The 12,727-nt window shown below is 44.3% G+C and overlaps 1 protein-coding gene across 5 annotated transcripts in view; it reads left to right on the top strand.

Moving 5' to 3' along the window:
• msh3 (mutS homolog 3 (E. coli)) overlaps window positions 1-12,727 on the top strand; it is a 200,187-nt gene that overhangs the window by 182,930 nt on the left and 4,530 nt on the right. For 3 of the 5 annotated variants that reach the window (XM_030142646.1, XM_030142645.1, XM_030142643.1), the window contains 2 exons: window positions 4,416-4,548; window positions 4,677-4,848. In XM_030142646.1, coding sequence (XP_029998506.1) covers window positions 4,416-4,548; window positions 4,677-4,848 — 305 coding nt within the window. Of the gene's footprint in view, window positions 1-4,415; window positions 4,549-4,676; window positions 4,853-12,727 lie in introns of those variants that run through there. The other 2 variants (XM_030142644.1, XM_030142648.1) reach the window with 2 other exon arrangements.

Raw genomic sequence — 12,727 nt, 5'->3', positions numbered from 1 at the left:
ACCGTCAGTGATGGAAGCAACTGACGCCATAATCTTCTGAACTGATGGCACAATCTGACCCACACTTTAAAGGGGTGGAAAAGCTTCTTCCTGTCACCAGTATGTCTTAGTTAAACATGTTGACTCAATTAAAACAATGTTGTTAGGTGGTTCTACTTGAGAAGAAAGATCTCTGTGGAGTCTTCATATTCTGTCCATGTCTGTGTGGGTTCTCTGTGGGTGCTCCGGCTTCCTCCTACTGTCCACAGACACGGCCTTTACAGGTTAATTACAGGTCAGTCTGCATCACTTGTGTGTGTGAATGACAGTTTGAAGGCTTGGTCATGTGTACGTTCAGATGTACTCCGACTTCAGCCACTGAGAGCGGGGACAGGCCACTGCATCCCCATGACCATCCTGAGGGCTAAGCCGTTTAATGGATGGATGGATGAAAGAAAGAACAGCATAGAATAAGCTACATTTTCTTTATTACTTAAATATAGCAGGGCTCCAGCCACACATGTTTTGTCAAAAGCTACACCTCCTTTAGGCTAGACAAGCTGTTAGCTGTTGTTAGCTCATTAGCTGATGTTAAAAGCTATTGGCTCAATAGCTAATATCAGCCAATCGGACTATTTTAAAGAACACTACATATATTTCTGATAAAATGCTTTAATCCACCATAAAATTTATATTTGTTTTCTATAATTCTCACAAACTGATGTAAATTACTTCAAAATACTGGTAATACAAAGTAGTATTTTTGTACATGTGTAATACTACTCAGGTTTCCAGGATGGACTGGGTTGTGATACCTCCATCTGTAATAATATTGAAATAGTAAAATATAACTTACAACTAACATGCTGACCAGTGGGGAACCAGGGGCTCTAGATCCTGGACTTGAGGGTGGGATGTGAAAGGAGGTGGGGTTAAAATCCACATCCCAACCCTGAGGGGCAACATCCCAGTCCCCCAGCATGGATATTTGTTGTGTCATTCCTCATGCTGTACTGCATTTGTCCAGTAGTCACCGCCAAAGTGTTCACGTGATTCTGGCCATAGCAACATGAGTATAAGGCTATTGTATTCCAAAAGTACTAATATCTCCCAAAATATTGGTCCTATCAACTTGCTGTTTTTGCTCGTCTTTTCCTTGACCAAAAATACGTAAGTATGACCGACTGCAGCAGTCAGCTCTGGACGGATTTAGTGTGATGCCGAAACCACCTCCCTTTGAAAATATCATGTGTGTGTGCTTTTTGATGGTGTGTTCTTGGGGTCCTGGAGACTCCCTTTTAGGTCAGGCTGAAAATGTCGGGCCACACATTGGACTGACCGGACTGACTTCAGGCCAAACTATGCTTTCAACCAAGTGACATTCTCCAGGGCTGAGGAACAAAGCTAGCACTGAAGTGCCAAAAACTGTTCTTCCTCAAATGACCACTGAGCTTAAAATGTCCACCTTAGACATCCAGTCATTAAAGCCTGGTATAAATAATTGTTTTTGTCTCAGATAATGCCTGTCTTGCCAACTAGTTGTAATAAGTGTGTTGACATGTTACATGAAGTTGACAATAACGTATCATCATCCAGCAAGTCACTAAAATTAGTGGGTGGGGTTTAACGTAGTATTATTTAGTGGTGGCTTTTTATTTAATCAGTTAGCTTTTCAGCATTATGGTTGAAAGGTGAGTTTCATCCTTCATGCTTCCATAGCCCCACCAACCTGTCCAAGAATGGTCACTTCAAGTTGCAAAACAGTTGAATTGTGATTGCCTAAATGCAAACTCGAGGCTTCCACAATCACAGTGACACCAGTGTCTGTATCGACTTCTTTTACATCCATTGGCAAACCAGTGATTGTCTAAGTGTTAGGAAGCTGGTATTATGCCTTTTGGCCATTTGGCTGGTTGACTTTTTGGAGCCATGACTGACCATATTTGTAATGATATTTGTTGACATTCCTGTGGCAACCTGTAGTCTCGCTTTGACACTCGTCAGCAAATGCTTTAAGAAATAGAGAAGCCTAAAAATGTTCCAGTGGAGCCTTTGCTTGTGTATTTTAAAATAACCTCACTGACCTTGTGTCAAGTGGAGTGATAATTTTGCTAATTCTTATCTGAGTTTTGAGGTTAATTTCAGCAACATCTTCTAGTGGGATTGCTGTTTAATACATGCTGTAGGTGGTGGAAAAATGATCTGTGGGATATAACAGATTTAGATGCTGATGATGTGAGACCCCCATGTCATGTCAACCTTCCACACATCCTTCCTCCTCTGGAGACTGTCTGAGTGTTTAATCATTCCCACCACTTATAAAGATATGGAAGATTTTAGGTTACACAAACGTGTGGAGTTTTTCTACAGAAGCAGTTGTTTAATGACCCAGTTGGCCACATCTCATCAGGGAAAGCTGAGATATGGGATTCACATTTCTGCATTCTGCATCTTAATCTGTTCCACTTAGCAATATTTTCATCGACCCTTTTTTTTTTTCTTTCTTTTTTTTTTAAAAGGCTTAAAGGCTTCTATGCGACCTCTGACCTTAAAGGCTTCTATGTGACCTCTGACCTTAAATGCTTCTATAGGTGCCTTCTGACCTTCAAGGCTTCTATCTGACCTCTGACCTTAAAGGCATCTATGTGGCCTCTGACCTTAAAGGCTTCTATGTGGCCTCTGACCTTAAAGGCTTCTATGTGACCTCTGACCTTAAAGGCTTCTATCTGACCTCTGACCTTAAAGGCTTCTATGTGGCCTCTGACCTTAAAGGCTTCTATGTGACCTCTGACCTTAAAGGCTTCTATGTGACCTCTGACCTTAAAGGCTTCTATGTGACCTCTGACCTTAAAGGCTTCTATAGGTGCCTTCTGACCTTCAAGGCTTCTATCTGACCTCTGACCTTAAAGGCTTCTATCTGACCTCTGACCTTAAAGGCTTCTATAGGTGCCTTCTGACCTTCAAGGCTTCTATCTGACCTCTGACCTTAAAGGCTTCTATGTGGCCTCTGACCTTAAAGGCTTCTATGTGGCCTCTGACCTTAAAGGCTTCTATGTGACCTCTGACCTTAAAGGCTTCTATCTGACCTCTGACCTTAAAGGCTTCTATGTGGCCTCTGACCTTAAAGGCTTCTATGTGACCTCTGACCTTAAAGGCTTCTATGTGACCTCTGACCTTAAAGGCTTCTATGTGACCTCTGACCTTAAAGGCTTCTATCTGACCTCTGACCTTAAATGCTTCTATGTGACCTCTGACCTTAAAGGCTTCTATGTGACCTCTGACCTTAAAGGCTTCTATGTGACCTCTGACCTTAAAGGCTTCTATCTGACCTCTGACCTTAAAGGCTTCTATGTGGCCTCTGACCTTAAAGGCTTCTATGTGACCTCTGACCTTAAAGGCTTCTATCTGACCTCTGACCTTAAAGGCTTCTATGTGACCTCTGACCTTAAAGGCTTCTATCTGACCTCTGACCTTAAAGGCTTCTATGTGACCTCTGACCTTAAAGGCTTCTATCTGACCTCTGACCTTAAATGCTTCTATGTGACCTCTGACCTTAAATGCTTCTATGTGACCTCTGACCTTAAATGCTTCTATGTGACCTCTGACCTTAAATGCTTCTATCTGACCTCTGACCTTAAAGGCTTCTATGTGACCTCTGACCTTAAATGCTTCTATCTGACCTCTGACCTTAAATGCTTCTATGCGACCTCTGACCTTAAATGCTTCTATGCGACCTCTGACCTTAAAGGCTTCTATCTGACCTCTGACCTTAAAGGCTTCTATCTGACCTCTGACCTTAAATGCTTCTATGTGACCTCTGACCCTAAATGCTTCTATGTGACCTCTGACCTTAAAGGCTTCTATGTGACCTCTGACCTTAAAGGCTTCTATGTGACCTCTGACCTTAAAGGCTTCTATCTGACCTCTGACCTTAAATGCTTCTATGTGACCTCTGACCTTAAAGGCTTCTATGTGACCTCTGACCTTAAAGGCTTCTATCTGACCTCTGACCTTAAAGGCTTCTATCTGACCTCTGACCTTAAATGCTTCTGTGTGACCTCTGACCTTAAAGGCTTCTATGTGACCTCTGACCTTAAAGGCTTCTATGTGACCTCTGACCTTAAAGGCTTCTATCTGACCTCTGACCTTAAATGCTTCTATGTGACCTCTGACCTTAAAGGCTTCTATGTGACCTCTGACCTTAAATGCTTCTATGTGACCTCTGACCTTTGACTTTGTTTTAATTGATTATTATTCCAGTTTTAATTGTACTGGTGTGTTTTTAATCGGTCTCTTTTCCAGTTTGGTCAGACTGTGAGTTGTCCTGCGTCTGAACTGGACTAAACTAAACCTGCCTGCTCTGTTTCCATGCAGTTTCAGTAAACCGTTTGTGCTGTTAAATGTTGGAATTCCACTTGTTTTCCTTGTGTTTTCAGGTGAAGTCCCTCACCCTGTTTGTGACCCATTACCCTCCGCTGTGTGAGCTGCAGTGGGCGTATCCTCAGCACGTATCCACCTATCAGATGGCTTTCTTACTCAACGAACCTAACACAGCGACTGACGCTGATGGTGCGTGGATCTTGTTGTGGGTAAAAAATGGAAGATTTGTGGCTGTAGTTGTTTCTTTGCAGGTAAATTCCGGACACTTTTCCGTACTGTGACATATGAATGTGTCCTTTTGTGCATTTCCATCCCAGCAGATGAAGAGCTTCAGCCAGAGTTCCTCACCTTCCTGTACCAGCTAACTGAAGGAGCGGTGTGCAGGAGCTATGGGCTGAACGTGGCCCGGCTGGCTCACATCCCACACACTATCCTACGTTCTGCTGCACACAAGGCTCGAGAGCTGGAGACCAGGGTCAATGACAGGAGGTAATGTCTAACTACGGTGGCCCTGAGGGTCAAAACATATGAGCTTTTCACTCACATTTCATATATTTTCATTTTTCCCGCTTGCGTGGTCAGGAAAGTCAGCCAGAAACGGCCTTTGTGACTCACTATTTATAGGTGGTTTTGGAGTAACAGAAAAGCCTCCAGACGCTTAGAGCTGCTCTCAATAGAGACGAGGAGGAAGTGAGAGAGCTCACCTCTCATCTACGGTATTTACATCATCAGCTCTGGAGGAAATGTTTAAAGCTGAGGGAGGGGCCACCAGGGATGAGCGTTCCCCATGGATTATTTGACATTTTCATTTGACACATGATTAAAAACATGATTTCCTTCCACTTCAGGTAGTGAATGCAGTTTATGTTCAGTGAGGTCAATCTCAAGCAAAATCCAAAAAGCTGCACACGTTCCTTCTACAGCTCTGTCCTGTATGTCCAGTTCAACGGACCTGATCTGAGGGAGTTTCATGTCGCTGTGGAAAAGTGAAGCCAACATCACCAGAATGGGAGCTGCCGTGTTGCTTCTGTGTTGAGCTATGGAGTAGAGCAGTAGTCCATTCTGACCAAAACTGGAAATAGTAATAATATCAGTAATAACAGGTGTCAATCACAGTCTTAACCCCCTCCCCTTAACCCTTGGAAGTAACCATCCACACCGAAAATCTGCCCCATGACAAATGGGCTCAGGGAGGGAGAATAAGTCTCAGACTGAAGAGAACTGTCGGACCTGTGGTTCAGGAGGTTCACCCAACAGCCACAGGGTTGCTGGTTCCTAGTCATGTGTCGTTGTGTCCTTGGGCAAAGACACTTGCCCCTCCTTGCCTCCGGTGCTGCTCCTGCTGATTGGCTGTGAATGTTTGGTGGCGGTCGGAGGAGCCGCTGGCGTTCCATCACCACCAGAGTGTGAATGTGTGAGTGAATGAATACCATTCTATGGGCTTTATATTAGCTTTTCCAAACTCTTCATACATACAGGTGAGCGATTACACCAGGTCCCACTTTTACGCCACACCAAAGCCCTCTTTTACTTCTAAACTCCTATGGTTAGCCTCATAGCATAACTGCTACGTCAGACACAAATGAGCAAAAGTCTGTGGACCCACTGAATTCAGGTGTTTCTTTTCTAACAGGGGTCTGGAATACAAAAAAATAAGGACTAATGTCAGAATAGAGTTTATATTAAATAAGGAAGGATTTAAAGAAGGACCATGGAGTGAATGAAACCAAAATCACTCATGGATGAATGTTTCACAAGTTCAGTTGGAGCCAGCAGCTAGTGGTTGTCAGTGGTATTACATTTAGAGACAGCCACACATCGCCTCATAGCTGGTTCTAACAGGTCATGACACGGTCCCGTCCAGACCACCAAAGGGGCTATTATGGCCCCACTAATCTGCTTTCCATGATCCACTGAAGCCTGTTGATGGTTTTAACATGTATGCAGTCAGAGTGAGCGCTGTGTGATGGTCACTCTTCTCCAGGGTCTGATGCTGTTTCAGTGTTACTCAGACACTTGAAATGACTCTGAAGAGTTGAAAGTCCGCTTCACTCAGCAGATTTGGAATAGAGAAGTTCAGGCTTTAAATTTTGACAGTCAACTGGACAGTCAAGTTCCTCAGATAAAATGTGCTGAAGGTGTGTACACGTCTGTCACAACTCAAATACTTTGGAATAAATTTCTGGAGGAAATCACAAAAGAATGAAAAATGTCCAGGTGGTCCAGAGGGTCCTCAGCCCAAACAGTTATCTACTGTAAGAAAAAAGAAGAGACTGGGATTTATGTCAAAAGGAACATCTGAAAAATAAATGTAGCCCTTAAATAAAAAGGAACTTGTATGAAAAACAAACAGAACAGTCGGATGACAGACGAGACCCCGAGTGAGTGTACCCTAACCCTAACCCTGGAGCCGGGTCTGGGGTTGGGGCCTCTGAGCGAGCGCCTGGTGGCCGGGCCTTCACCCATGGGGTCCGGCCGGGCCCAGCCCAAACCGGTTCCATGGTGTCATCCCCCTGTGGGCCCACCACCCACAGGGGGAAGCGGAAGGGTCCGGTGCAGCAGACCGAGGCGGGGGCCTTGGCGGTCCGATCCCCGGTTACAGAGGCTGGCTTTTGGAACATGGAACTGTCTACGTTCCAGCCCTCACCTACGGTCATGAGCTCTGGGTAATGACCAAAAGAATGAGGTCGCAGGTACGAGCGGCCCAAATGAGTTTCCTTCGCAGGGTGGGCGGGCTCAGCCTTAGAGATAGGGGGAGGAGCTGGGACATTTGGGAGGCACTCAGAGTGGAGGCGCTGCTCCTCCTCATGGAGGGGAGCCAGTTTTGGGCACCTATGGATGCCTCCAGGATGCCTCCCTGGTTAGGTGTTTGGGGCATGTCCGTCTGGGAGGAGACTTCGGGGCTGACCCGGGACACGCTGGAGGGATTCTGTCTCTGGCCTGGGAACGTCTGGGGAGTTCCCTGGAAGACCTGGTGGAAGCGTCTGGAGAGGGGGCGCTCTGGGCTTCTCTGCTGAGGCTGCTGCCCCCGCCCCCCAGAGCCAGATAAGCAGATGAACACCAGTATGAAAAAAAACAATCTCCTAAAAAATACATGTGTAATAAAAACAAATTTGTACAACAAAATAAAATAAACTTGTATGATTTTTTAAAAAATAATCTCCTCAAATAAAATAGACTTCAACAAAAAAAAACAAAAGTCTCAAAATAAAATAGAGCAACATCAAGAATTAAATTCAGTGTCAGGTTTGAAAATATGTTTGCCCCAAAATAAATATCATCCAAATAAAAAACAATTGCTTATTAAAAAAAAAAAAATTACCAGAAAAAAGGGTTTGAAAATGTAAAACTTCATACGCCTAAAAAGAAACCCCCTTCACTTTTTAAAGAAGGTTCAAAAGAAAGAAAAAAAAGAGCAACAATCCACCCATTTTAAAAGTATATTCACAGATGTCATGTGACGTCATAGACCAATCCTGCCGCCATCTTTAGGGCCGCCCAGGGAGCGTACGCTGAGGTGCACCACGTGCCTTCTGTCCAGAAAAGGGAGCACATCCCCAAGAACCCAGTCAGAAGACAGGGGTGGCCGGAGGCCATCAGGAGAGGCCGTCAGGAGAGGCCATCAGGAGAGGTCATCAGGAGAGGCCGTCAGGAGAGGCCATCAGGAGAGGTCCTCAGGAGAGGCCATCAGGAGAGGTCCTCAGGAGAGGCCATCAGGAGAGGCCATCAGGAGAGGCCGTCAGGAGAGGTCCTCAGGAGAGGTCCTCAGGAGAGGCCATCAGGAGAGGCTGTCAGGAGAGGCCATCAGGAGAGGTCCTCAGGAGAGGTCCTCAGGAGAGGCCATCAGGAGAGGCCAGCAGGAGAGGCCAGCAGGAGAGGCCATCAGGAGAGGTCCTCAGGAGAGGCCGTCAGGAGAGGCCATCAGGAGAGGCCGTCAGGAGAGGCCATCAGGAGAGGCCAGCAGGAGAGGTCCTCAGGAGAGGCCAGCAGGAGAGGCCATCAGGAGAGGTCATCAGGAGAGGCCATCAGGAGAGGTCCTCAGGAGAGGCCGTCAGGAGAGGCCATCAGGAGAGGCCATCAGGAGAGGTCATCAGGAGAGGCCGTCAGGAGAGGTCCTCAGGAGAGGTCCTCAGGAGAGGCCATCAGGAGAGGCTGTCAGGAGAGGCCATCAGGAGAGGTCCTCAGGAGAGGTCCTCAGGAGAGGCCATCAGGAGAGGCCATCAGGAGAGGCCAGCAGGAGAGGCCAGCAGGAGAGGCCAGCAGGAGAGGCCATCAGGAGAGGTCCTCAGGAGAGGCCGTCAGGAGAGGCCATCAGGAGAGGCCGTCAGGAGAGGCCAGCAGGAGAGGTCCTCAGGAGAGGCCAGCAGGAGAGGCCATCAGGAGAGGTCATCAGGAGAGGCCATCAGGAGAGGTCCTCAGGAGAGGCTGTCAGGAGAGGCCATCAGGAGAGGCCATCAGGAGAGGTCATCAGGAGAGGCCATCAGGAGAGGTCCTCAGGAGAGGCCGTCAGGAGAGGTCCTCAGGAGAGGCCAGCAGGAGAGGCCAGCAGGAGAGGCCAGCAGGAGAGGCCATCAGGAGAGGCCATCAGGAGAGGCCAGCAGGAGAGGCCATCAGGAGAGGCCATCAGGAGAGGCCATCAGGAGAGGCCAGCAGGAGAGGCCGTCAGGAGAGGCCAGCAGGAGAGGCCGTCAGGAGAGGCCATCAGGAGAGGCCATCAGGAGAGGCCAGCAGGAGAGGCCGTCAGGAGAGGTCCTCAGGAGAGGCCATCAGGAGAGGCCAGCAGGAGAGGCCGTCAGGAGAGGCCATCAGGAGAGGTCCTCAGGAGAGGCCATCAGGAGAGGCCATCAGGAGAGGCCAGCAGGACGCTCCAGACCCACACCACAGACGGAGCTCCAGAAGTGGCAATGTATGTCACGTCAGTTCTTCTGGCATTTGCCGTACTATATCTACGCATTTGTGACCTTTGCCTGTTAGTCGATGCCATTTGATCACATGACGCCAGGATTGCTGGGTCACATTAGCCTAACCCTAAGTGCGTGGTATTTGACGCATTGCTCCAGGTTGGACAGGGGGCTAATAATGGTGAGAACATACACACAGAAAGCTTTTAGACGTACAGACAACACGCGTGTATTCACCTGAGTCATCGTATCTGGTTGCAGAGATCCATCGCAGCTATTTCATCACCAACCCCTTAATGATCTTATGTCCCGGTCCCAGGACGTAGGCGTTATTATGTTCAACACCCGTGTACACAGCTCCCTCATTAATGCACCGCCACGTGTTGCACATCAAATGAAAGCTAATGAACTTGTCTTTCCGAATCTATAAACCATTCTGAAGCGCAACAGCAACACCACAGACACAGAAGGTTGTTTTCCAGAAAAGCCAAATGTGATAAATGTGGGTTTTCTTACTTTTGAAGGCTGTCTGTAGAACAAACATCCATTGATCCCCACAAATATGAGCTCATTTTCCTCGTAACAGTACAACAGCTATAATCCAGTGAAGCCTTTAGATCTTAAACACGTCAAATCCACAAAGGCACAGAAATGTCATGAATATTTGTCCAACCTGAGATCAACGTTGGTGATTTTTTTCTATTTTCCTTGAAGACATCCTCCGTAATTGACTCTTTCTGCCTGTGGTGCTGCTAAAGATTGACAGACTAACTTCTTACCATTTGATTGACACTTAACGTGGCCAACCTAAAGCGTCCCAGGGGTTACTGACAGGAGGAATATCCAACCAGGTGTCAGAGACAGTGACTGTCATTCCCAGCTCACACTGCTGCTGTTCGTCAACACAGAGATGAGCGTTTTTTCGTCTGATTAGCCGTTCCCCTCCGTGTGTTAGGTCCTAAAGATGGTGGCGACAACAAAAAAGTCATGTGACCGACACCCATGAATACATTAATATAGTTTGCAAAACGGTTAAATGATTAACCCTTTCATGCATAAATAATGAGAACCTTAATCAAGATTTTTTTTTTTTTTCTTGAGTGTTTTTATTCCTCTTTAGGCATGGGAAAAAAATGAAAAAGAAACAACACAACTGATTTTTTTATGAACCTATTTTCATGGAGTAACAAATATGTCCTGTCAGCTGGACACCATGCATTTAATTTTAGAAGCAAAGAAACATGTGTTTACTGATTTACTGTGAGAAAACTATGCAATAAAAACATTTTTAATTCTGCTAAACCTGATGTTTTCTCAGATTTTAACATACCTGCATGGAGATAATATACAAAAAAAACCCAAAAAACTTTTATTAAAAAAACAAAACAAAACAAAACTGTTAATTACAGTCTAATAACAATTAGCATTAGCATGTAATTTTGCATAAACAGCAAAGTTACAGTAATGGTATGAATGTCAGTGTATGGGATGGTGCATAGCGTCCACTGTGTCAGCTGATATGGACCTAAAACAACAAATTCTTTATTCTTCTATTTTGGTTTTAATTCTTCTTCTGTACAGCACTTTGGTCCACTGCGGTTGTTTTAAAGTGCTTTACAAAAAAGTTGGATTGGATTGGATAAATATGCATGATCCGTATTAAATAAACCAATAAATAATACAAAATAAATCAACAGAACAGCTGTGTTGACCACTATGCATAAAAGGGTTAAATAAGGCTCCCGTGTCTGCTTAAGGTTAGACCCGGGTGTTAAATGGTTAAGGTTAGGGTTAGGCTGTGGTTGGGGTTAGTTTTCACTGGTAAACGGCCCTTGTGTGCACTGTGTGAAGGTTTGTTGCTAAGCTAATGCTAGCTAATGTTTACGTGAAAAGTGCGAGTAAGCAATTGTGTGATTACGGTGTTGAATTATTCCACTGCCTGACATTTAATGTTAATTTGATGATTATTAACTCCAACCTCAATGTCACTTCATTAGCATTAGCCACATTAGCTGAATGCCTTTAAAATTTTCAGCCCATGCTTTTATTTTTTGTGGCAGCCTTAATTTTAAAGCAAGAGACCTTTAGGGTAAACAGGGCCCCCTTTAGTCGAAATGGTGGATTTAAAAAAAAAAAAAAAAAAAAAAAAATGTATCGACTTTATTTAAAAAGTGAAGATGTTTTCTTTTTAGGCATATGAAGTTTAATATTTTCTAACACTCCTTATTTTGATAAATGATTTTTTTTTTTTTTTTAAATAAGCAATTGTCTTTTTTATTTGGATGTTTATTCATTGTCAAGTGATTTTATTTTCAGGGCAACATATTTTAAAACCCCAACACTGAATTTAATTTTTGATGTGTTATTTTATTTTGAGACACTTTTTTGTAGAAGTTTATTTTATTTAAGGAGATTTAAAAAAAAAAAAAAATCATGCAAGTTTATTTTATTTCTTTGTACAAATTAATCTTTATTACAAGTTTTTGTTTTGTTTTTTTTGGAGACTGATTTTTCTTTCATACGAGTTTATTTTTATTCAAGGGGTACATTTTTTTTTTTTCAGAAATTTATACTAAATGATCTTTTTTTTTCTTATAGTGGATCCTTTTTTGGGCTGTTGCGCCTCTGGGCCACCATACTGACTGCACAGCGACCAACAGTTTTGCTGCTGAAGTGTAAACAAACAAATAAATAAACTAACTAACCAAACCAATAACAATACCCCTTGCCTCCCCTTCAGGGGCCGGGGTAATAATCCAGGTAAATAATCAGCCTGGGTACAGGTTAGTGAAGAAACTCAGGATAAAACAAGATCGTGCAAATCCAAGTACAAGTGCTTTCCTTGGATGACCTGAAAATCCGGCATCTTTTCAAAATATTTCAATATTAACTTTATTTTAGCTGCTGTTTGTGACTTCAGCTTCGACTCTTGGACTTCCATATCACCAAAGAGCCAAAAAAAAAAAAAGAAAAAAAAAGAAAGTCATAAATAAATTTTAAAAATGTAGAGAAATGTTGTTTGGTTGGCTAAAAACTGCAGAAATATATCTAATTCCACATCTTTGTCTGTCAAGGTGTCTCCAATAAATCCAGCCTTGTGTCTCAGTCACTTTGTACACTGCATCTCCTCGCTGTGTAACAGATAGCCTGCTGGGAGATGAGCGCTGCTTAGCCTCTGCACAAGTAATCCTCTCCATATGAAATATCTGTCTGCATACACACACTCATCCCAACCTCTCAGTCAGTGTAATCCTCCCTATATGAAATGTTTATCCTTTGTTGGACAGACGTCATGTAGAGTACAGTATTCGTACACAGAAGAGTTAAGCTGAGGTTAGGAGCACAGATCCTATCGTACCTCCATTTACAGAGTACGACGGGCAGTGTTCAGCCTTTAGGTGAATAAGGGCTGTTTTGTTGGATATTTGACCATGAATACAAAGTGTGATGTTTACGAGCTTTTTCCT

The sequence above is a fragment of the Sphaeramia orbicularis genome, chromosome 9 (assembly GCF_902148855.1).
Source record: "Sphaeramia orbicularis chromosome 9, fSphaOr1.1, whole genome shotgun sequence".
Classification (NCBI taxonomy): Eukaryota; Metazoa; Chordata; class Actinopteri; order Kurtiformes; family Apogonidae; genus Sphaeramia; species Sphaeramia orbicularis.
Note: the sequence above shows the minus strand (reverse complement) of the source record. Positions and strands in the feature narration are given on the sequence as shown.